The sequence below is a fragment of the Dysidea avara genome, chromosome 9 (assembly GCF_963678975.1).
Source record: "Dysidea avara chromosome 9, odDysAvar1.4, whole genome shotgun sequence".
Taxonomy (NCBI): domain Eukaryota; kingdom Metazoa; phylum Porifera; class Demospongiae; order Dictyoceratida; family Dysideidae; genus Dysidea; species Dysidea avara.
In genome coordinates, this window is record NC_089280.1 from 33,754,560 (window position 1) to 33,778,545 (window position 23,986).

The 23,986-nt window shown below is 37.6% G+C and overlaps 1 protein-coding gene across 1 annotated transcript; it reads left to right on the plus strand.

Moving 5' to 3' along the window:
- Positions 1-28: 28 nt before the first annotated feature.
- On the plus strand, positions 29-23,637 carry LOC136267691 (sodium/calcium exchanger 1-like). The gene is made up of 6 exons (XM_066062839.1): positions 29-38; positions 597-734; positions 778-972; positions 9,313-9,450; positions 9,511-9,711; positions 23,480-23,637. Exons 1-6 carry the CDS (start codon positions 29-31, stop codon positions 23,635-23,637), a joined length of 840 nt encoding a protein of 279 aa, XP_065918911.1.
- Positions 23,638-23,986: the final 349 nt, after the last annotated feature.

Here is a 23,986-nt window from a genome sequence, read left to right on the forward strand (position 1 = left end):
ATATGTTTTGTGCAAATCTGTAGGAGTTATGACCAACTGTATGCATTAAAATAAGATCGATTTGTTAGTTTGTTTGGTTTTTTTGTTACAGTATACAGCTATACACGTGTGACTGTTCTGTTAGGGTGACTGCTGTATTAGAGTATTTCTAATCGGCCTTTCACCTGCAAGGGAATATGTAGGTGTGTGTTACTATTTCATTGTTCTAGCATTATGAAACTGTCATCATGATAGGTATTGTGCCACCCACTTTATTACTCAGTTGCTATGCGTGTACCTTTGTACTAAATACACTTTTTTTTTAATATGTGCATACCATGCCTGCTAGAAAATATTAGTGACTACTGCTTCCTTCTGTAAAGGTATGTGTGAGCTTCTAATTGTTCTGGGTAGTAATTCAGGAAATTTAGTTATTTTGCTTTGTGTGAAGGACCACCAAACTGCTCGTACACTGTATTTCTAAATGTCTGACATAAATAATTTAATCCTTACTTTAGCTACACTGTTTTGTGACATTTTACTTATAAATGTGTACTTCATTTCTAGTTAATTCACTCTTTGGTTTAAAATTCATGTGAGTATTTCCTATTTTTCAGTGTCTACCGTGAGATTTACTCAGTCAACATACAGTGTTAGTGAAAGTGATGGAAAAGTTGACATTACACTACATCACAGTAACCCATCATCAATTGACATCACATTAATAGTGAATAGTAATAGTGTTACTGCTAGTGGTAAGTGATTAACTATTAGTATTAGCATAAAATTAATATGTAGGTAGTGACTACAATTCTGGACCACACACTGTTACAATTCCTGCTGGGGAGAATGATGTTACGTTTACTATTACAATAACTGATGATGATATTCGTGAAATGTCAGAAACATTTAATCTTATTATTGATCCATCATCACTACCCAATGGTATTACTAGTAGTAATAATGTTACTGTAACTATACTGGACCATGATGGTGAGTGAGGTGAATTGTACAGTATATATATATCTAATCCAAAACAGCCAAGCTGTAAAAAAAGAGTGTGGCCCCCAAAAGGCTATGGTGAAAAAATATGTGAAATCCAAGGTGGCAGCCAAGAAATGGCTGTGATGGTAGGTTAAGGATAAAAAATTTAATAACAACAATTCAGGTGAATTTTGGTGCTGCTTGGTCTTGGCACAAAATTCACCTGAATTGTCATTATTAAAATTTTTACCATTAACCTACCATCACAGCCATTTCTTGGCCGCCACCTTGGATTTCACATCTTTTTTTCACCATAGCCTTTTTGGGAGCCGGACTCTTTTTTTACAGCTTGGCTGTTTTGGATTAGATTTCACTTCTTTTTGTATTTGTATAACCCAAAGCTGGCCTATGGCCGGCTTTGAGTTTTTTTTTAACCTATCTTTTTTTCTTTACCACAGGAAGAAGAAAAAGATGAAACAAATGTTGAATACTTTAAATATTTCTGATTTTATCAGTAAATGTACATTTTATATATTTAATACATATACTTATTACAGAACTCTCCATGGTGATTTCTTTGTAACTGAACACTCTACAAGGTAACTTCTTCTAGTTGATCTCTCTACAGGGTGAATTGTTTGTAGCTGAATGATCTACAAGGTAACTTCTTCTAGCTGATCTCTCTACAGGATGATTTGTTTGTAGCTGAACTCTCTACAAGTAAATCTCTTCTAACTGAGCTCTGTACAGGGTGAATTGTTTGTAGCTGAACTATCTACAAGGTAACTTCTTTTAGCTGATCTCTCTACAGGGTGATTTGTTTGTAGCTGAATTCTGTATAGGTTATTTGTTTGCAGCTGAGCTCTTTACAGAATGGTTTCTTTGTAGCTGAACTCTCTACAAGGTATAACTTCTTCTAGCTGATGTATCTACAGGGTCACTAGTTTGTAGCTAAATTCTCTACATGGTGGTTTCTTTGTAACTGAACTATCTACATGGTGACTTCTTCTAGCTGATCTTTCTACAGGGTGATTTGTTTGTAACTGAACTCTCTACAAGAAAACTTCTTCTAACTGATCTCTGAACAGGTTGAATTGTTTGTAGCTGAACTCTCTACAAGGTAACTTCTTCCAGCTGATGTCTCTACAAGGTCACTAGTTTGTAGCTGAACTCTCTAGATGGTGGTTCTTTGTAACTGAACTCCCTACAAGGTGACTTCTGCTAGCTGATCTCTCTGCAGGGAGATTTGTTTGTAGCTGAACTCTCTACAGGTGATTTGTTTGCGAACTCTCTACATGATGGTTTCTTTGTAGCTGAACTCTCTACAAGGTAACTTCTTCTAGCTGATCGGCAATTGTTTGTAGCTGAGCTCTCACATAATTGTTTCTTTGAAGCTGAACTCTCTACAAGGTGATTTCTTCTAGCTGATCTTTCTACAGGGTGATTTGTTTGTAGCTGAACTCTCTACAAGGTAACTTCTTCTAGCTGATCTCTCTACAGGGCGATTTGTTTGTAGCTGAACTCTCTACATGGTAGTTTCTTTGTAGCTGAACTCTACAAGGTGATTTCTTCTAACTGAACTATCTCTTTCCATAGTTGAACTCCCTACAAGGTAACTTCTTCTAGTTGATCTCTCTACAGGGTGAATTGTTTGTAGCTGAACTCTCTACAGGGTGATTTGTTTGTAGCTGATCTCTATACAGGTTACTTGTTTCTAACTGATTGAATTCTGTTCAGGGTGACTGCTCTATTAGGATGACTGCTCTATTAGAGTATCTCGATCTCGCACTTGCTACACCAAGTACTAAGGCTGCAGCACATGTTGCTGTCAGACCTTCAGTGCTGGTCACTGTAAAGTACTAATAATAATAATAATAATAATAAAAAGTTGGATTTCGTGTTATAACTCTGTGGCTTTAAGTATGATTCTTCTACACCATTGAAGAGCCTTTCTAAGATGATTACTCCATCTGTACAGCAAATTTCAAAGCATTACCCCTAGCGGTTTATCTGGTAGGCATGGCAAGTAGTCGTTTTTTATCGGCTAATCTTGGTTGCATAATTGTTACACACTGTTGGTTTTTTCGTTGTATCTTCCTGGTTTTTAGCTCGATTTCTTTCAAACCACAAAAGGTTTGAGATTCAATAGTTAACCTATTCACCCACCGATTTTCAGCTTCTTCCCATATGCGGTGTACCCTGTAGGCGTGACAGCATATTGGTGTTATTTTTCATGAATAATCGCTCATAACTATGCCTGTTTATGGTATTCCAGCTAAAGTTGGTACCGAGATGTGCCTTTATACCCTGCCAAATTTCAAGGCAATCGGATAAGGCGTTCGCGTTTTATAGCAATTTTTGTAAGTGTGCGAAAAGAGGAAGAAAAATAAGAGGAAAAAAACCAAGAAACTAAGCCAATCTTTGAAGTCGCATATCTCGGGAACTCTTGAAGTGATTTCGCTCAAATTTGAAATGTGGAGTACTGAAGTTGACGGGAGTGTCCACAGCAAAAAGCGTCTTGTTTCATCAAAGCAGCACAGAGCTACGGAGGTGCGAAAATTGCATTTTCTTTCTTCCTGTCAATATACTCACGGGTGTTGCACGCTGGCTTCTTGAGCCGCACAAAATACTACCGTGTGTCTTGATCTAATCCAAAACAGCCAAGCTGTAAAAAAAGAGTGCGGCCCTCAATAAGGCTATGGTGAAAAAAGATGTGAAATCCAAAGTGGCGGCCAAGAAATGGCTGTGATGGTAGGTTAACGGTAAAAATTTTAATAGCAATTCAGGTGAATTTGGTGCCACTCGGTCTTGGCACAAAATTCACCTGAATTGTCGTTATTAAAATTTTTACCGTTAACCTACCATCACAGCCATTTCTTGGCCGCCACCTTGGATTTCACATCTTTTTTCACCATAGCCTTTTTGGGGGCCTGGACTCTTTTTTTACAGCTTGGCTGTTTTGGATTAGATTTCACTTCTTTTTGTATTTGTATACCCCAAAGCTGGTCTATGGCCGGCTTTAGGGCTTTTTAACCTATCATTTTTTTTCTTTACCACAGGAAGAAGAAAAGATGAAACAGGGTGATTTCTTTGTAGCTGAACTGTCTACAAGGTGATCCTTCTAGCTGATCTCTCTACCGGATGACTTGTTTGTAGCTGAACTCTCTACAGGGTGATTTGTTTGTAGCTTAACTCTCTACAAGGTAACCTTCTCTACAAGATAAGTTCTTCTAGCTGATCTCTCTACAGGATGACTTGTTTCTAACTAAACTCTCTACAGGATGATCTGTTCATAGCGGAACTTTCTACTGGGTGATTTGTTTGCAGCTGAACTCTCTACACGATGGTTTCTTTGTAACTGAACTCTCTACAAGGTAACTTCTTCTAACTGATCTCTCTACAGGGCAATTTGTTTGTAGCTGAATTCTCTATAGGGTGATTTGTTTGCAGCTTAACTCTCTACATAATGGTTTCTTTGTAGCTGAACACTCTATTAGGCACCTTCTTCTAGCTGATCTGACTAAAGGGTGACTTGTTTGTAGCTGAATTCCCTACAGAATAACTTGCAATGTAATATAATTGAGTAAATTATAAATGCAGCTGAATGCTTTATTAGGGTGACTGTTCTATTAGAGTATCTCGATCTTGCATTTGCTACACGTAGTTGCCTTTCGAATCATAACTCAGTAGTTTGTAATTCGATTCTTCTGTACTACTGCAAAGACTTTCTATTATGATTATTCCAGCTACATACTGATTTTCAGCTCGTTGCTCTAAGCGGTTTGCCTGGTAGACATGAAAACTAATAGAAATTCATAAAAATCGATCGCGTAATTTTGACACAGGTTTGGTTTTGTGTCATATCTCCATGGTCTTTATCCCAATTCCTTTCAAACTACACAAAGGCACTCCTACGATGGTTGCTTCATCTACATATCAATTTTCAACCGATTCCTCCAAGGGGTTTACCCTGTAGGCGTGACAGACCTTTGACCTTATTTTACACAAATAATCGGTCATAACTTCATGAATATTCATCAGAATCCTACTATATTTAGTACGGAGATCTGCCTTAATGCGCTCTTTAAGTGTGCCAGATTTCAGCCCAATTGAGCACGTATTCATGTTTTATGGCGAATTTTGCGAAGTGTGTGAAATGAAGAAGGAAAAAAACGAAGAAATTAAAACGAACTTTTGTTCACTCGTATCTTGGAAATGGCTGAAGCGATTTTCTTCAAATGTGGTATGTAGACCCTAACTGGTCAGCACGTCTCTAATAAATTTGGTTCCAATCGGATTAGGGATCACAGAGCTACATAGGTATGAAAATTGCGTTTTCTTTCTTCCTGTTAATACATTCATGGTGTGGCTCACCGACTTCTTGGGCACCGTGTGTCTTGATATATATGTAATCCAAGGTGGCGGCCAAGAAATTGCTGTGATGGTTGATTAATGGTAAACATTTTAATAACGACAATTCAGGTGAATTTTGTGCTGCTTGGGCCGCACTCTTTTTTACAGCTTGGCTGTTTTGGATTAGATTTCACTTCTTTATGTGTTTGTGTACCACAAACCTGGCCAAAGGCCGGCTTTGGGACTTTTTAGCATATCTTTTTTTTTCTTTACCACAGGAAGAAGATAAAGATGCAGCAGATTTTAAATACTTAAACTAATTCTGATTTCATCACTAAATGTACAATAATACATATATTTATTACATGTCAATTATTCCCTACAGATAACTTGTTTGCAGCTGATCTCTCTACTGGGTGACTTGAAATGTAGCTGAAGTCTATACAAGGTGATTTGCTTGTAGATGAACTCTCTACAAGATTCTCTATACAGGGTGACTTTTTTCTAGCTGAACTCTCTGCAGGGTTATCCATTTGTAGTTGAACACTCCACAGGGTGATTTGTTTCTATCTGATCTCTCTACAGGGTTACTTGTTTGTACCTGAACTATCTGCAAGGTGATTTGTTCATATCTGAACTCTCTACAAGGTGATCCTTCTAGCTGATCTCTCTACAGGATGACTTGTTTGTGGCTGAACTATCTGCAGGGTGATTTGTGCTGAGCTCTCTACAAGGTAACTTATTCTAGCTTATCTCTCTACTGAGTGACTTGTTTCTAGCTGATCTCTGGATGGCTTGTTTCTAGCTGATCTCTCTACAGGGTGACTTGTTTCTAACTGAACTCTCTATAGGGTTATCTGTTTGTAATTGAACTCTCTGCAGGGTGATTTGTTTGTAGCTGAACTCTCTACACGATGGTTTCTTTGTAGTTGATCTCTCTACAGTGTGACTTGTATCTAGCTGATCTCTCTACAGGGTGACTTGTTTCTAGCTGAACTCTCTACAGGTGATTTGTTTGTAGCTGAACTCTCTACATGGTGACTTCTTTGTAGCTGAACTCTCTACAAGGTGACTTCTTCTAGCTGATCTCTCTACAGGGTGATTTATTTGTAGCTGAACTCTCTACAGGTTATTTGTTTGCAACTGAACTCTTTACATGGTGGTTTCTTTGTAGCTGAATTCTCTGCAGTTTGATTTGTTTACAGCTGATCTCTCTACAGTAGGTGATTTGTTTGTAACTGAAATCTCTACAGGTAGATTTGTTTGTAGCTGAACTGTCTATAAGGTGATTTGTTTGTAGCTGATCTCTCTACAGGGTAATTTTTTTGTAACTGAACTCTCTACATGGGGGTTTCTTTGTAGCTGAACTCTGTACAGGGTGATTTGTTTGTAACTGAACTCTGTACAGGGTGATTTGCTTGTAGCTGAACTCCTTACATTGTGTCTAGTTTCTAGCTGATCTCTCTACAGGGTGGTTTTTGTAGCTGAACTCTCTACATGGTGATTTGTTTCTAGCTGATTTCTCTACAGGTTGATTTGTTTGTAGCTGATCTCTCTACAGGTTGATTTGTTTGTAGCTGATCTCTCTACAAGATGATTTGTTTGTAGCTGATCTCTCTACAGGTTGATTTGTTTGTAGCTGAACTCTCTACAGGGTGATTTGTTTCTAGCTGATCCCTCTATAGAGTAATTTTTGCAGCTGACTGCTCTTCAGGGTGATTTGTTTCTAACTGATCACACTACAGGTGATTTGTTTGCAGCTGAACTCTCTACATGGTGATTTCTTTGTAGCTGAACTCTCTACAAGGTTACTTCTTCTAGCTGATCTCTCTACAGGGTAATTTGTTTGTAGCTGAACTCTCTACAGGTTATTTGCTTGCAACTGAACTCTTTTACATGGTGGTTTCTTGGTAGCTGAATTCTCTGCAGGTTGATTTGTTTATAGCTGATCTCTCTACAGTAGGTGATTTGTTTGTAACTGAAATCTCTACAGGTAGATTTATTTGTAGCTGAACTGTCTACAAGGTGATTTGTTAGTAGCTGATCTCTCTACAGGGTAATTTGTTTGTAACTGAACTCTCTACATGGGGGTTTCTTTGTAGCTGAACTCTGTACAGGGTGATTTGTTTGTAACTGAACTCTGTACAGGGTGATTTGCTTGTAGCTGAACTCCTTACATTGTGTCTGGTTTCTAGCTGATGTCTCTACAGGGTGATTTTTGTAGCTGAACTCTCTACATGGTGATTTGTTTCTAGCTGATCTCTCTACAGGTTGATTTGTTTGTAGCTGATCTCTCTACAAGGTGATTTGTTTGTAGCTGATCTCTCTGCAGGTTGATTTGTTTGTAGCTGAACTCTCTACAGGGTGATTTGTTTCTAGCTGATCTCTCTACAGGTTGATTTGTTTGTAGCTGATCTCTCTACAAGATGATTTGTTTGTAGCTGATCTCTCTGCAGGTTGATTTGTTTCTAACTGATCACTCTACAGGTTGATTTGTTTGTATTTGAACTCTCTACAGGGTGATTTGCTTGTAGCTGAACTCCTTACATTGTGTCTAGTTTCTAGACAGGGTGATTTGTTTGTAGCTGATCTCTCTACAGGGTAATTTGTTTCTGGCTGAACTCTCTACAAGGTGATTTGTTTTAGCTGAACTCTCTACAGGGTGATCTGTTTCTAGCTTATCTCTCTACTGGTTGATTTGTGTGTAACTGATTTCTCTACAAGTAGATTTGTTTGTAGCTGATCTCTGCAGATTCTAACTGATCTCTCTACAAGTTGATTTGTTTGTTGCTGATCGCTCTACAGGTTGATTTGTTTGTAGCTGAACTCTATACAAAGTGTTTTGTTTGTAGCTTATCTCTCTACAGGGTAGTTTTTTTTGTAGCTGAACTCTCTCCACAGTGACTTGTGTGTAGCTGAATTCTCTAGAGAGTGATTTAATTGTAGCTGAACTCTCTACAGGGTGCATGACTTGTTTATAGCTGAACACTCTTTAGTGTGACTTGTAATGTTCTGAATCTCTACAGTGATATATTTGTAGCTTAACTCTCCACAGGGTGACTTGCCTCTAGCTGAACTGTCTATAAGAGTAACTGTTTGCAGCTGAACTCCCTACAGAATAACTTGCAATGTAATAGAAGAGTAAGTCATAAACTAGCTGAATGCTCTATTAGGGTGATTGTTCTATTAGAGTATCTCGATCTGGCATTTGCTACATGGAGTTCGCTTTCAAATCATAACTCAGTGGTTTGTAATCCAATTCTTCTGTACTACTGCAAGGACTTTCTAGGATAAGTATTCCAGCTACATACCGATTTTCAGCTCACTGTTATAAGCAGTTTGCCAGGTAGACATGCAAATTATTGGTATTTTTATTCATGAATTTGATCGCGCAATTGTTACACACCTTCGGTTTCGTGTCATATCTCCATGATCTTTATTTCGATTGCTTTCATAACCACCACAAGGCACTCCTACAATAGTTGATCTGTCCACAAACCGATTTTCAGCTCATTCCATGAAGCGGTGTACCTTGTAAGCGTGACAACAAATTGATGTTGTTTTATGCGAATAATTGGTCATACATTCTGAACTGTTCATCGGATTTGCACCAAATTTGATATTAGCATTCGCCGTTGGACTCCCTTCTGTGTGTCAAATCTCAAGGCGATCGGAGTACGCGCTTGCGTTTTATAGCAATTTTTGTAAGTGTGCGAAAAGACGAAGAAGAAAAAATGAAACTTTGGCTGCTCATATCTCGGAAATGGCTTGAGCGATTTCCTTCAAATTTGGAATGTGGACTCCACTAGTTGGCGGGCAACTCTGCAGCAAATTTAGTTACAATTGGATAAGGGATCACCGAGATACAAAGGTGTGAAAATGATGTTTTCTTTCTTCCTGTCAATATACCCACGGACATTGTTGCGTGCCGGCTTCTTGGGCTGCATTACACACTACCATGTGTCTTGATATATATATGTTTTTGCAATCATTTAGTGGTTAATGTAAACTTTTATCCATCACCATATGATATCAGTGAGAGAAATATACTAGCACAACCTGTACTAGTTCTTAGTAACCCATCATCAACTGATATCACTATTACAGTTCACAATACTGATATTACTGCAAAAGGTATGAAGGTTACTACACATTCACTCAATAGTTACTATACATGTACGTATGATAATACAGGTGGTGACGATTATGTTGTTGGACCATATGTTGTTGTAATTCCTGCTGGAAGAACTAGGTTGTCATTTGATGTTCCTATATTGGGTGATAACATATTGGAGGGTGATGAACAATTTCTACTTGTTATTTCTAACTCAATACCTGATCGTGTTACAATTAGTAACCCCGATCAGATAAATGTTACTATAAAAGACAATGACCGTGAGTTATATGTTTGATATTTCCTCTTGTTGGCATAAAGTTCCTTTAAATAGTTTTTTTAGGAGTTTGAGTGAAGTAGTGATGTGCAGTATATTGATCAATATTCTATGTTGTGATTATAATATAATTGTTTTCATATTGTGATATTATTATGCCGTGTAATGGTGTAGCACTTCTACACAAAGTTTACTAGAAAATGTAATACATTCCTTCAATAGAGATTTCCATTAGGTTTGGGGACTATAAACTAGGTGGACTATGTTGTGTTGTATTGCTACTTTTCATATAGAAGTGCTACAATTGTCAGTAATTGGTTTCATGCTGATTTATTTAATAGTTATACCATGGCTGACAGAGATTTTGCTGATATATACAACTGCAGCCCTCGGGCTTGCAGCCGTTGGGCTTTGGGTGTATAATATATCAGCAAAATGCCAATACAGTCGTGGTATAAATGATATATATATATGTGTGTGTGTACTAGATAAAGTACTGCCGCGAGTACTATATGGGAAATATAGCACGAAAAGAGTGGGCGAGAGGCAAATATAGCACGAGGTGAAGCCGAGTGCTATATTTTGTCTAGAGACCACTCTGAGTGATATATTCCCTGTATAGCACGAGCGAAAGGCAGTGCTTTATCTGGTATAGAGAACTGTCAACTTGAGGTACACACAAGACACACGAAACAATTAGAAACTCACAGAGAAATGTTATCGTCGGTAGAATATGCATTGCACCTTTGTTTCACCTGCATTGCACTGTGCTGCACCTTAATTAGTTGTTTTGTGAGACTAGTCCGTCTTCTGAATACTTAAAGTTTTTGATTGTGGTATTTTAATAAGCATATTTCCATGATATTCTTAAGATTCATCCGTTCATGTGAGCAAAACGTACCAAGGCTGCTGACCACAAGCAACCATCATCGAAATCTTCAAGTGTGTCTATAAATTAAATCCAGTGATTTTCCTCTTACTGGTTGGGTTGACTGGTCAGCCAGCACAGTCAGGCTATCAGCCTACACTGGCCTGGTTGATTGGTTGTACTGACCAGAATGAGTGATTACTCACTCAAAGTAGGCTATCAGCCTACAAAATAGACCTGGCAGTTCTATAACTACCTGGTATAGAACTGTGGTCTATTAAAGTGTTCTATAACTGCCCAATATAGAACACTTGCTCCTTTATGGCAAATATAGAACACTTTTTTGCTTTGATCCTCCCACGCAAAGTTCTTTATATATATATATATATATCACTCAGGGCATACTCACCTCATAGGTGAAAGAACTACAGATCACTCACCTCATTTGTTTATACGCTAGCATCTGATAATTGATTGTGGTTTCAATTGTGTGAGCAAATAGCTCTCAGAATATTATTCCTACATCATTATGTTTGAACACACACCAGGAACTTTTGATCTTGGGATTGATTTTTTGGGTGTAAAGTTTTTTTTTGTTATTGTGGGTTAATACATTAAGTTAGCTACTTAGGACTATAAACTACTCACCTAGTTGTCATATTCTTCTTATTTCGTGATCTGCTCAATGGCTGACATACCTCCGTGTAGTGGGTAGAAATACTCATCCACTCATTACCCAACCGCTCGTTTTACATATCATTCGTCTTAGAACAAATATTTCAAAGAAATTTGCAACTTTCAACTAGAGTAGGGACCATAGCACATCGATAAAAAGTACTGAAACAAGCTGGAGTGGTGCACGATATTAAATCATGGTAAAACAATAAGAAGTGTTAGATACCATATTGGAAATGCACAGTAGGAATATAACACTTCTTATTGATTTAATATTGTGCACTACTCCAGCTTGTTTCAGTACTTTTTATTGATGTGCTATGGTCCCTACTCTAGTTAAATTTTTTCAAATACTTGTTAACTTTTTGTAAATAATATCATTATGATTGGTGAACCCACGCATACCGCATTTGAAGTGGCGCTGCACTCCCCAGCTATATCGTCTGAAAAGTGAAGTTTCCATTACGCTTTGTTATCAGCTATGTTCAACCCGTTACACAACAGTATGAATCAAGAACTGTCGAAAAGCACCTCTGCAACCCACGCATACTGAAAGAAAGGGTTGGTGCCATGCGCCCCCCAGTTATATATATTATCGTCTGAAAGTGAAGTATCCATTACGCTTTATTGTTGGCTATGTTCAACCCATTACACAGCAGTATGAATCAAAAACTGTTTGAAAAGCAATTGAAGTAGCCACTACGAAAAATACGGACAATTTCCTTACGAAGTGAAGCCATCACGGGCTACCACCAAATCGACACTTTTCACTGTCAACAAAGATGAATGGGACACAAAGGAGTACAGTGATAAGTCCATGAAGAATGTATTGTACGTACTGTGATATGCCAAAAGGCACCTGTCAGGCCAAAGCGACGTCGAACAGTGAAAAAATCGAGCCGTTATTGAGTTACACTTGTCTGAAGGCATCAGTCAGTCAGTTACCTACTCAGTCAGTAGAAAATTCCATTAAATAATTTTTTTTAAATTCCGTAGCAACTTGTTGAAAGTGTTTCAGGTCAATCTGAAAGCTTGTTTGGGCTTAGTTTTACCTAACCAATTCTGCCTGATCATCGTCAGGGAAAATTGAGGCTGTTTTTGGGGTGATTTTATTTTGTGGGCCACGCCTACTCCTTTGTGGTCTCTACTATACACTACATCATAGTGTATGATATACTTTAGTTACTGTAAACTTAGCAACTACTAGCCTAACTTGTAGACCCAAACCCATAATTAAACGCTCTGTGTCGCTCAATATAATGAGTCAAAGCATATTGTATCTTTGAACTGATTGGACATCAATCAAAGCCATAAGCAAGCCGCATTCCCAAGATATTGCCTGGGTAATATCTAGATATTTCCCAGGCAATATGTCAGTTAAACCCTTTGAATGCCCACGCTAAAGTGGTGTATTTGTATCGTTATATCTTATTGTGATTAAAAAGTGTGCAATAATCATGATAGGCAATATAAAATATTTTTCTATATTGCACAACACTAGTTTGAAGATAGGTATGCACACTTGTATTTATGCTAGTTTTCATCCAATAGATATGCACTGCAAAGCATTTTAGCCAGGTACACACCTACATGGAACGCTTGGTTTCCTGGCATAGTTTTCCAAAAAAAATTGTGTTTGTATGTTTGTTTAAAAGTATCCTGTATATGTGAGATGAACACTTGCATTAACCATCCAGGTAGGTAAGCTTTGTTTTGAAGCAGTACGGGTAGAGTGAGTTTCTTATGACATTGTGAATGTTTGTTTTTTTCAGCGGCTATAAGGGTGTAAAATAGCAGAAAACTACGTATCTAACCTCATACATTACTAGGAATAACGAATTTCTTTCAAGGTGAAAGAATGCAAATGAAAATGAAGAGCAGCTTCAAGGTTGTCTCTAGAGAATTTTATAGACAGACTATAAAATTAATATTTTACAAAATGGTTAATTTAAAAATGAAGTAGGGATCTATGCAATAAAAAGTAGTGAAACAAGAGATGAATAATGGTGTTTCAACATATCTCAGTGGGTAGTCCCTACTTTAGCAAATTAATAATAGCTAATGTACCAAAGTAGGGACTTTCCCACTAAACACCATCATTAATATTAGCTATAAGTCATTGAAGTCTATGCCCTTGTAATTAGGTTAGGTACTAAGGCTGCAGCACATGTTGCTGTCAGACCTTCAGTGCTGGTCACTGTAAAGTGTTAACAATAATAAATACTTTAGGTTTAAGGAAGAAAATCCATCACTCCTGGAGGAAGACTGAGTGTGGCCCCAACTAGACATTGGGTGACCTGCAGTTTGAATCCTTGGGTTGAAGGAATTTTTTTCCTTACTTGGCCCCTTTTCTGTAAGTCATTGAAGTCTAAGTCCTTGTAATTAGGTTAGGTAATCCTAAGGCTACAGCACATGTTGCTGTCAGACCTTCAGTGCTGGTCACTGTAAAGTGTTATGTTAACAATAATAATAATTATACAACCAAGTACTAAGAATAATAAGAAATGCAATCGAGATTACGTCATTAATAATTAAATAATGAAATAAATAATATTTGAGAAAACTACGCGGCCCAGAGCTACATACTAACCGGGAATACAATCCATGTTATTCGAAGAGACATTCGTATAATAACTATACCTGTTCATGCTGGTAAATGAACACTGCATGTCATTCTATTTAATGCCCAGAGACCACACCCTTCAAGTAGTGTGAAGCAGAAGTGTAGTGTCCATCCACTGAGTGAATGCAGGCGAGCCAGAGGCCGCCTTACATGTAAACAACAAGTATAGGTATGTTTATTGTTTGTTACAGCTAGTTTGTACCACGTCATATGCCACTAATGACTGAACAACCAGCTGATGCCAGCTGATGTACTTGAATAACAAGGTGAAGAGAATGTTTCAGTATTTTGTTTGTATTGTGCATTTTATATGTTTTATCCTTCACCTGGCTTGCTAGCTGAATTATTTTCCACAGTCACTACTGTGTACAATATTGATGCGTTGCTGCATACCTGCCTTGATACCAGCCTTGATACCAGTATTTCTACAATCATGTGTATACCCATCTCCTCTATGTTGTGTATGCATATAGACTGTGATCACTGTGCCAATGCCACACTGCTGGTATACTGGCATATAATGCACCTATCAATGTATTGTCCCACCACCCACCACCCTCCCTTGGGTATAAGTGGGGCTTTACAGGGGGAATTGACATGAAACTGCTGCCCCACTATGGGGAATTTGACGATCGTTCATTAAGTGCCCAAATATATTTTGTTGTAACTTTCTACGCTATGTCAAATCCTGAGTAAATCACCATGTTGCAACTGGGGCCAACAGTGGGGATTTGACACAATAGGTTTGCCCTACTATGGGGCATTTGGCATTTAGCTTTGTCAAATTCCCACTATAGCCCCATATATGCCTGAGGGGGGGTAGTGGGGCAATACATTGATAGGTGCATAACAACAGTCTTTAGTTACAGCAGATATATTGTGCCATATTGGCTTTATTGGGATAATATGCTGGTTATACCTTCACCACCACCTTTTTGTGCATAGTCGGCTCTTCTTGACTGAGTCATCTTCAGAGACATGTCATACCTACTTTGCAAAGTAGGTAATTAAGAACCACACTGATTTGATTCTGACTACATGTATGTGCAGCATTTCCACCAGCACACACACACACACACACACACACACACACACACACACACACACACACGCACACACACACACACACACACACTACTGGTGCTAGCTACATTGCACTATTTTGTACCTACAATGTAAACAAATCTACTAATACCATGGGCTTAGCTACTTTTTTTGTAGTAGCTATTTCAAAATTTTATTTAAGTGCTATTATTTCAGTTCGGATATGAGTTGAACTCCTCTTCTGTGTATGTGTATCATTTCCACTGGGACATCCACTGCTAGTGTTGGCTATGACAACTGGTATCATGTGACACAAAGTATGTACAGATACATAAATATCCTAAGTGTTTCTTGGATGTTTAAGCTTCATTGCTTGTAGGCGTGAGATTCACTACCATGGTTATCATGACTTAAAGTGCAATCTCACAATCTCACATCTCCATGGTCGGGTAATCAAGACAACAGTCAGTTTAATAAAGCAGGCCCTCAGAATACATACTGATTGTAATTGCATATTAATATATTGATACTGGACTTACTAGGTATGCCGGATAGCGAACAGGGTTTAATCTCATTTTGGGAATTGGAGGAGGAACAGGCTCAAGTAACTGATGTGCAGGGTTAACTTGGACATAACCTTGACTTCTAGGAGAATGTCCTGCAACTGGCCCCTTGGATCACCAGCTGTACAAGGGAGAGTTATAAGCTACCTTTGCGGGCCATTTCTGACCAATATTGTAGGCCTAACCAACGTTCATCCCTAGAGCATAGAGATTTTGTCCTGGAGGCCTTACAGGAACTTGTAGAGAATCAGTGTATTATAAAGGTTCAGGACCCCCACACATTTGTAGTCCACTGTCAGTAGTGGTAAACTCTCAAGGAAAGTGTAGGGTAGTTTTAAACTTGTGCTACCTAAATCATTTCCTGTGGACAAACAGATTTAAATATGAGGACTTCCGGTGACAATGCTTATGTTTCAGAAAAATGACTATTTGTTTTCTTTCGACCTAAAGTCGGGTTACCATCATATTGACATCTATGAACCCCATAGACATTACTTAGGTTTCGGCTGGCAGTCTCAGGGGATGACACAGTTTTACTTATTTGCAGTCCTACCCTTTGGTTTATCAATGGCTTGTTATGCCTTTACTAAATTATTGAGACCCCTGGTTAAGTACTGGAGGGCCCATGGTCTTCGAGCATTGCTATATTTGGATGACGGATAGTGGCAGTTGAGGGAGAAGTAGCAACGCTTGAAGCCAGTCAAAGAGTAAGAGCAGACCTGGTCAAGGCAGGCCTGGTGGAGCATACAGCAAAATGCTCTTGGGCCCCATCCAAAGAAGCCAAGTGGCTGGGTTTTAATAGAGATGCTTCTCATACTGTTCTTCATTTGTAACACTGTGTAACAAGTGGAACATACCAGCTGTGAATTTTTGTCTGTTTGAACATGCATATCACGTATTGCATATTGCATGCGATATATGCAATATGCGTTTTGAGCACACAGTACACAATATTCAAATGGATAGAAAATCCACAGTAGCTGAAAACAAAGCATAATCGCCACTTAACGTTTCAGTAATTGATTGTTGGTGCACATGTTCATTGTTTAGACTCAAAATTAATCTTACTGAATATCTGGCGTCATTCTTTTGATACGGTTCACCCGGGTTCAGTGGTCATAATTATGTTATTAAAAAGTAAACAAACAAGTAGACTTATCAGTAATTCTAAAACTTATCAGTTAATTAAAATGCTAGAGAAGTTATAGTGGTATTGTATTGCAGAGTTCATTTGCTTGCTTTTGTAATACTCCAACAAAGCGCACATTTTTTTCAGGATTTCCAAAGAACACACATCAAATGTTCTAGAACAATCTAGATTTTCTATTGTTAGATCTATGAAATTATGAAGTTTTACTTTTGAGTAGACTTTAGCTGGAATTTTCATATAAAGTAGAACTTAATTAAGTAAAGAGGACAGCTGTGATAGCAGTGGCTCAGTGATTAAGGATATGGGTGTTCAGTGTGAAGGTCCCTAGTTCAAATGCTGGTAAGTTTTTTAATGCAAATAATTTCCTATAGCTCTGTAACCATTTATCAGATTTGCATCAAACTAGTACGTGATTCTGCTACAATACATTCTTGAAGTGTACCAAAGCTCAAGAAAATCAAGCTGCTTGCAGCAGCATTTGCATTTTATAATGGTTTTTGTAAAGTGTGCGAAAGAATAATCAAGCCTCCTAAACAGAGAAAAAATACAACAAAGAAATTAAGCCGAATTTTGAAGGCTTGTATTTCACAATTGCATTAGGCAACCTTATTCAAATTTGGTATGTGGGGTGCTGAAGGTGGAAGACATTTGCAGTTTACAATTCGCATGGAGCTACATATGCATGAAAATCACATTTTGTTTCTTCCTGTAATTATACTCACGGTGTAGCACGCTGGCCCGTGTGTCTTGATCCCCTCAAATTTGAAAGGGGAATATCCTCTATGTATGCAAATGAGAATGAAGGACACCTTTGAGGCTTGAGATTTTCGGGAAGATGGTCAAACTATAAAACTGTTTAAACAATACTGCATATGTACAGGGTATATTATTGAAAGCAGTTTGTTTAACAAGCACTTCCTTAACAGTGCATAGCAACGTAATAAAATTATAACTAAGTTATGAATTGTGAAATCCAAAATTACAATAACTTAATTAATTGTAATCAGCTAGGCAAAAACCGGCCGTTTTTGCACTTTACCCAAATTCCATTTTATTGCATCTCTGTTATCTATAGTAACAAAAGAATGGACAGCCAAAGTTTCAGCTTTTTAGGTTCCGCCTTTTATGATAAACTGTCTTGGAGTTATGGCGCTTGACAGTTGGAACAGTGACAAACTCAATTAGTACAGCAACAATACGGGAAATTTACAGGTGCTTTGATAATGGATCATAACTCACAATTGAAATAAGCTATGAAGATGGAACTTGGCACAATCTGTGTGCCATGAACTGGCAAATCAATCAAGGTATAGTGCTTTCCCTACACTCCTCCGTGTTGATAAAAAAGAAGGCAATTCCAACAAAGAAATTGTGAATGTTGTTTTACCGCATCGTAAATAAACGTCCATAACTCACATATCCTTTTCTTTGTGAACATGAAAAAAAGATTTTCTTACATATTGATGTATTATTGCAAAATAAAATAGCTAATTCAAGATGAGTTAGCTAGCTGCACGGCACCCTTTTTTTCAGAAATAGCACAGCATCAACTTGTTTCAAGGATTTCTAATAGAACACACATATGTAGAATGTTTTAGAACAGTCATTGATAGATCCAGGGGCATAGGAAGATATTTAACTTATGGGTGCCCAGTGGTAATGCTGAAGACCCAAAAAAAAGGTCTCAAGCTGATAGCAATGGCTGCATATTTTATTGCTGATAATCAAAATCAATATTTATAACTACATAGTTCACTACACTACTTCTCTGAATGAATACTGTGACTGCTTTATTAGAGTCACCGACTGCTCTATTAGAGTATCTCGATCGTTTCAGTAATATATAGTACAGTGTGCTGACACCCATTAGTTACGCCACTGGAAATATTTATGGGTGCCCAAGCACCTATGGCACCCATGTTTCCTATGCCCCTGGGTAGATCTACGTATGAAATATACTTTTACTATTGAGTAGATTTTAGCTAGAATTGTCATTTATAATGTAGAAAATAAATGAGATGAACAGTCAATGATAGCAGCAGCTCAGTGTTAAGAATTTGGTTGTTCAGTGTGGAGGTCCCTGGTTCAAAATGCTGGTAAGTTTTTTCGATATTTTTCATGCACTATTTTATACCCTGTGGTGACTGTTCTATTAAGTAGCTTGACCCTGTGATTTTGTTTTTGCCTTGTAACTCCAAAGCTGTCAATGCAGTTTCTTTTAAACCACAAAAAGATTAAGCTATGACAGTTAAGCTATACACATACCAATTTAAGTTATTCCCATAAGTAGTTTACATTGTACAGTAAATGTGTGATAAAAGTTTAATACAAATAATTGTCTGTAGCTCTATGAGTATTTATCAGAGTTGAACCAAACTTGGTGCATGATTTTGCTGCAATACGTTCTTAAAGTGCACCAAAGCTCAAGAAAATCGAGCTATGCATTTGCATTTTATAATGATTTTTGTAAAGTGTGCAAGAAAAATAATCTAAGCCCCAAACCCCCTAAACAAAGAAGAAAAATAAATTAAAAGTTAACCCAAACTTTTAGGGCTTGTATTTCACAATTGTGGTAGGCAATCTTGCTCAAATTTGGTATGTGGGCAGGGGCGGATCTAGGATTTATAAAAGGGGGGGGCTAACTCAGGTACTAATCTCTTGGGTAGAGGTGTGCAAAGCACACTTCCCAGAATGCAAAGCATGCTGGAACTAGGGGGGTCTGGGGGCATGCTCCCCCAGGAAAATTTTGAAAAATAGATGCTAAAATACTGCAATTTGGAGACATTTCCACATAAAATTCATACCTGTAAATATTTTCCTTTAGATTATAGTATGGCTCTCTGAAGCATTTTGCTAATGGAAAGTTTGGGTAGGTACAGACAACCAAGTACATGATGCACCCCTCTCACAATTGCACAACACTGAATAGGTGCATGTCAGAGTAAGAATGTTGAAAGTGGAAAATTTTGAAATTTGAACAATACAAGATTGAATCTGAGAGCATTTTCAATGGAAATTGTGTACCTGAATTAAATATTGCCATACATATTAACTACACAAGTAGATGAATGAAGCCCTTTAAACAGACCAATGCACTTCATTGTATGTATTGGTGCTGGCAGATTTGGAAAAATTCCATAACAGAACCAACTACATGTTTCCAGTGAATGTTCTATTAGAGTAGTTAGCTGACTGCTCTATTAGAGTATCTCGATCTTGTACACCTCCAATGCTGATCCAGGTCCTTGTTGAATAAACTTTAGCATAAATCCACTGATAATACCTTGGAAAGATGTTTATAAGGTGGTTTTATGAGTATTTGTATTATTAGTGATCATATAATTATGCTAAGACAAAATTTCATTATAATACTCAGCATATTGATCAAGTAAAGCCTAAATATGAAGGGGGGGGGGCTTCAGCCCCCAAAGCCCCCCCCCCCCCCCCCCCCCCTGGATCCGCCCCTGGTGGGGTGGTAAAATATTTGTGGAGTTAATTTCTTGTGGGAGGAGGCATGCCCCCTTAACAGTTCATGCTTTGCATTTTGCAAAGTGTCCAGACACTTCCTTGAGTGTATTCATAAATCTTTCCCTGGCCTAGGACTCCCTGAAGTGAAATATTTATTTGTTTGTTTATTTGTTAAGGCTTTACAGCACAAGTGCTGAAGGTCTGTAGGACACCTAGTCCTACAGCCTGTATATCTTCCTACATCACTGGTAAGTTCCTTTCACTTTCCCATGAAGCATTAGCTGAGTAACATAAAAATCAGATGGTCCTTATAATTACAAGCAAATCATCCTTGCATGTGAGCATCACACTGCTCAGCCTCTAGCAGAAGAGAATCAGATTTTCCTAACTGTCACATCTCTGTATAGCATCTATGAAAACTGCAAATATGAAAGTATCAGAGAATTTTACTGCAATACAAGAAGCATAGAACACATTCTAATGGTATCTTACCTACACCAATTGATGAATTACAACCCTACCCAGCAAACCATGCTGTCATCTGCACAAGTGAATGACACAATTTCACTAGACACCATCACTTGAGCTTTATGAGCCCTTGTCACTTCTAATTAGGATAGCACCATATACAGTTTTAAATCAGCAAAATTGGCACTAAGAGTTTACTCATATTCATCAGGATTTACTGATTGCTTCTGCATATTTCACTAATAGACCTATTCTTACACCTACCACATGCCAGTGCACAGAAGGGCACCTTTATGCAAATTTAATTGTTCCAGACGATGGGTATAGGATAAGAACTTGTTTTTAGCAAAGTAGAACAGGCACATGCTGGCATGGTTTAATTGCTTGCGTTCATTAATGCCGGACACTTGGTACTCGATCACACTGCTTTGCTGTGTAAGGTATTTCATTCTATGAACACTGTTAATTGTTTGTTTCTTGTGTGACTGTTCCAGATGACAGGTAGATGAGAACGCATTTTTTAGCCAAGGAATCATGTGCTAATTAATCTTGTGTCTTTGAGTTCAACTGACTGTTCTAGACGATGGGTGAATAAGAACTCACTCTTAGCAAAGTAGAACAGGGACGTGCTGATTAGTTGGCACAGTTTCGGACTACTTTGCTGTGCAAGTTCTTTGTACTAAGGTATTTCATTCTATGAACACTGATGCACTGGCCTGTATGCCCAGCTAGTTTATATACAATTGAGATTGGTTGAACAAAGTATTTTATGCATACAAGTTATTGTTCAGAGCTAAACCATTGTTTGATCAAGCTGTCAGAATTGCAATATCCCCTCATACAGGATTTACAGTGCTTGCTCCTCAGAATTGTGGAATCTGTCAGATCTGTTAAGGGTGCTCTGTACAGTTCATGTACGGCTCCCATGAAATTACCATAACTCACAAATTGTTTGGGCAAATATACTGTACTTTCTTACTGGATATAAGCTAACACTAGAGCACACTTTAGTCCAAACCCAACTGCTAACTTGCTGTAGAATGCGAGTCATAATTTTTCCCTTTAAACTAGAACTAGTCTTACAGTTTACTCATAGAGCCTTGATACTTTCATGATATACTATACAAAACAATACAAACTATTATGTGTTTTTATTTTTGTCTTTTAGCTTCTCAATCATCAGATATTCAACTTCTGGTTAACTTCCAGTTTGACACTGCCACCAATCTTTCTTTTCACTTCCATGCTATTTGTTACCTGAAGTTGCTATCAAAAAATTGCAAGCGCTCTCTTTTAGCAAAATTACTACAGTAACTCATCCAAAATTTTCATGCCTTTGGGTGAAAAATGACAGACTAGTTCTATTTTAAACATAAGGGTGTACAATAGCAAAGGGTGTGCCTGTTTCCTAACGCACAGGTGCTAAAAATTCAGTAATAAGCCACAAACTAATTAACAACCATAATATTTCCATCAACGTAAAAGGTAACCTGTTTCACCATGTGACTTGAGAAGCCTTATGCAAACTGTACAGAACACCCTTAAACTAATTTATGTAACTAATAATGGTAGCGTTGTTTTTTTGTGTGTGCGTGTGTGTGTTGTATTTTTTTTTTTGCATTTTTACCCTTGCCGTGCCCACGCTGATTTCACTTTTGAGCCAGTCTTTGTGATTGCATGTGACCGACGAATTTTCATGCATACACTTAACATATTACTTTCTCATCTTAATAGTAATGGTTTTCAATCAAAAGATCTATGTGTTTTGTTCCTTTTGTGTATGTGTCTGCCTTGCCAGGGTTCTGGCTGCCTTAAAGCACCTTGATACCCCTGTGTCTAGGCCCCTTATTTATTTCCTGTATACTAGGGACTCGCCACCTATTATGCTCAAAATTTTACCTATTATGGTATGCTGCACTGCTCAAAATTTTTACGTATTATGCTTAAATTATGCTCAAGTCTTATGCCCCATTTCCCATGTTGCTAATAAATTTGTAGTTATGGGCACGTAATAAGTGGCTGAAGCACATCCTTACTTGTCAAAATGCATGTGACAGAAAAGATCGATTATACTCTAATAGAACAGTCAGCTGCCTGAGAGAGTTATTGACTGTTCCATAAGAGTATATCAATCTTTTTCTGTGATATATATTTTGACCATCGAGGATCTCGGCCGGATTTGTAGTATGGTTCAAATATTCTTCTATTATTATGCTAGCATTATGCTCAATGCTTTCAAGCACCTATTATGCTCATAATTATGCCAGCATAATCGGCGGGTCCCTACTGTTTGCTTGTCTTAAACCATAAGATGTATAAACCGATCAATTAAATCAATTGTTGTAGAATATCAATGCACCAATCTATGTGCAAAATTACAGTTTATGTTCAATGAAAATATTGATGGTGTCTTCTTTGATTGACTTCCCATAGCTACATCCATTCATCTTTATGAAACAAACTAGTTATGTAGATTGATCACCAGTTCTATGAAGCAAGTATATATAAGAGAAAATTGAGAATTTTGAACTAGGGTAGGGATCAACTAGAGTATAGTGCACCAATAGAAAGTACTGAAACAAGTTTGAGTTAGTATATTATGACAGCAAAGTACTGTAACACTAAAAGAAGTGAATTTCCCTACTGTGCATTTCAATTACGGAAACTCCACAACACAGTATGGATATTCACTACTTTTTGTATTACAACAATTATCTGTCATAATATATTAACTCAAGCTTGTTTCAGTACTTCTTATTGGTGCACTATATTCTAGTTTGATCCCTAATTTTTTTCTTATTTATACTTGCCATACTGTATATATGCTCATGCCGCACTTTGGCTTGGCCATAATTATTTATCAGGCAAATACCTCATGCATAGTAAATTTTTATCTTCTTTACTAATTTTCAGCAATCACTGTTAAGTTTAACCAGTCGATGTATGGAGTTAATGAAGACCGAAGACTAGTGCAACCTGTATTAATTCTCAGTAATCCATCATCAGCTAGTATCACTATAACAGTATCTAGCATTGACGGATTAGCTACTGGTGAGTGTAATTACTATTAAATTGTACTTTGAATATGTTACAGGAGTAGGTGTTGATTATGATTTTGGACCATACTCTGTCACATTTCCTGCTGGAGCAACTAGTGTTCCATTTGATGTTCTAATAAATTATGATAATGTATTGGAAAAAAATGAAACATTCAGGCTAATCATAGAAAAGTCACTACACAATGGAATTAATCGTGGTCGGGATAATCACCGCACTGTGGTTATCATATTGGACACTACAGGTAACTAATGTGTTACGTATGCTGCATATTCGGTTACACAGGATAAACCTATAAATGGTAGTAAGTAAGGCTAAGTCTGAATTATTCGATCAAATCATGATTATTACTCACAAAATTTA

Bases quoted from the DNA above. Each gene is read 5' to 3' on its own strand.
- LOC136267691 (XM_066062839.1), top strand. The intron at 735-777 runs GTAAGTGATTAA...ATTAATATGTAG, and splicing joins TAATAGTGTTACTGCTAGTG to GTAGTGACTACAATTCTGGA. The intron at 9,451-9,510 runs GTATGAAGGTTA...ATGATAATACAG, and splicing joins TACTGATATTACTGCAAAAG to GTGGTGACGATTATGTTGTT.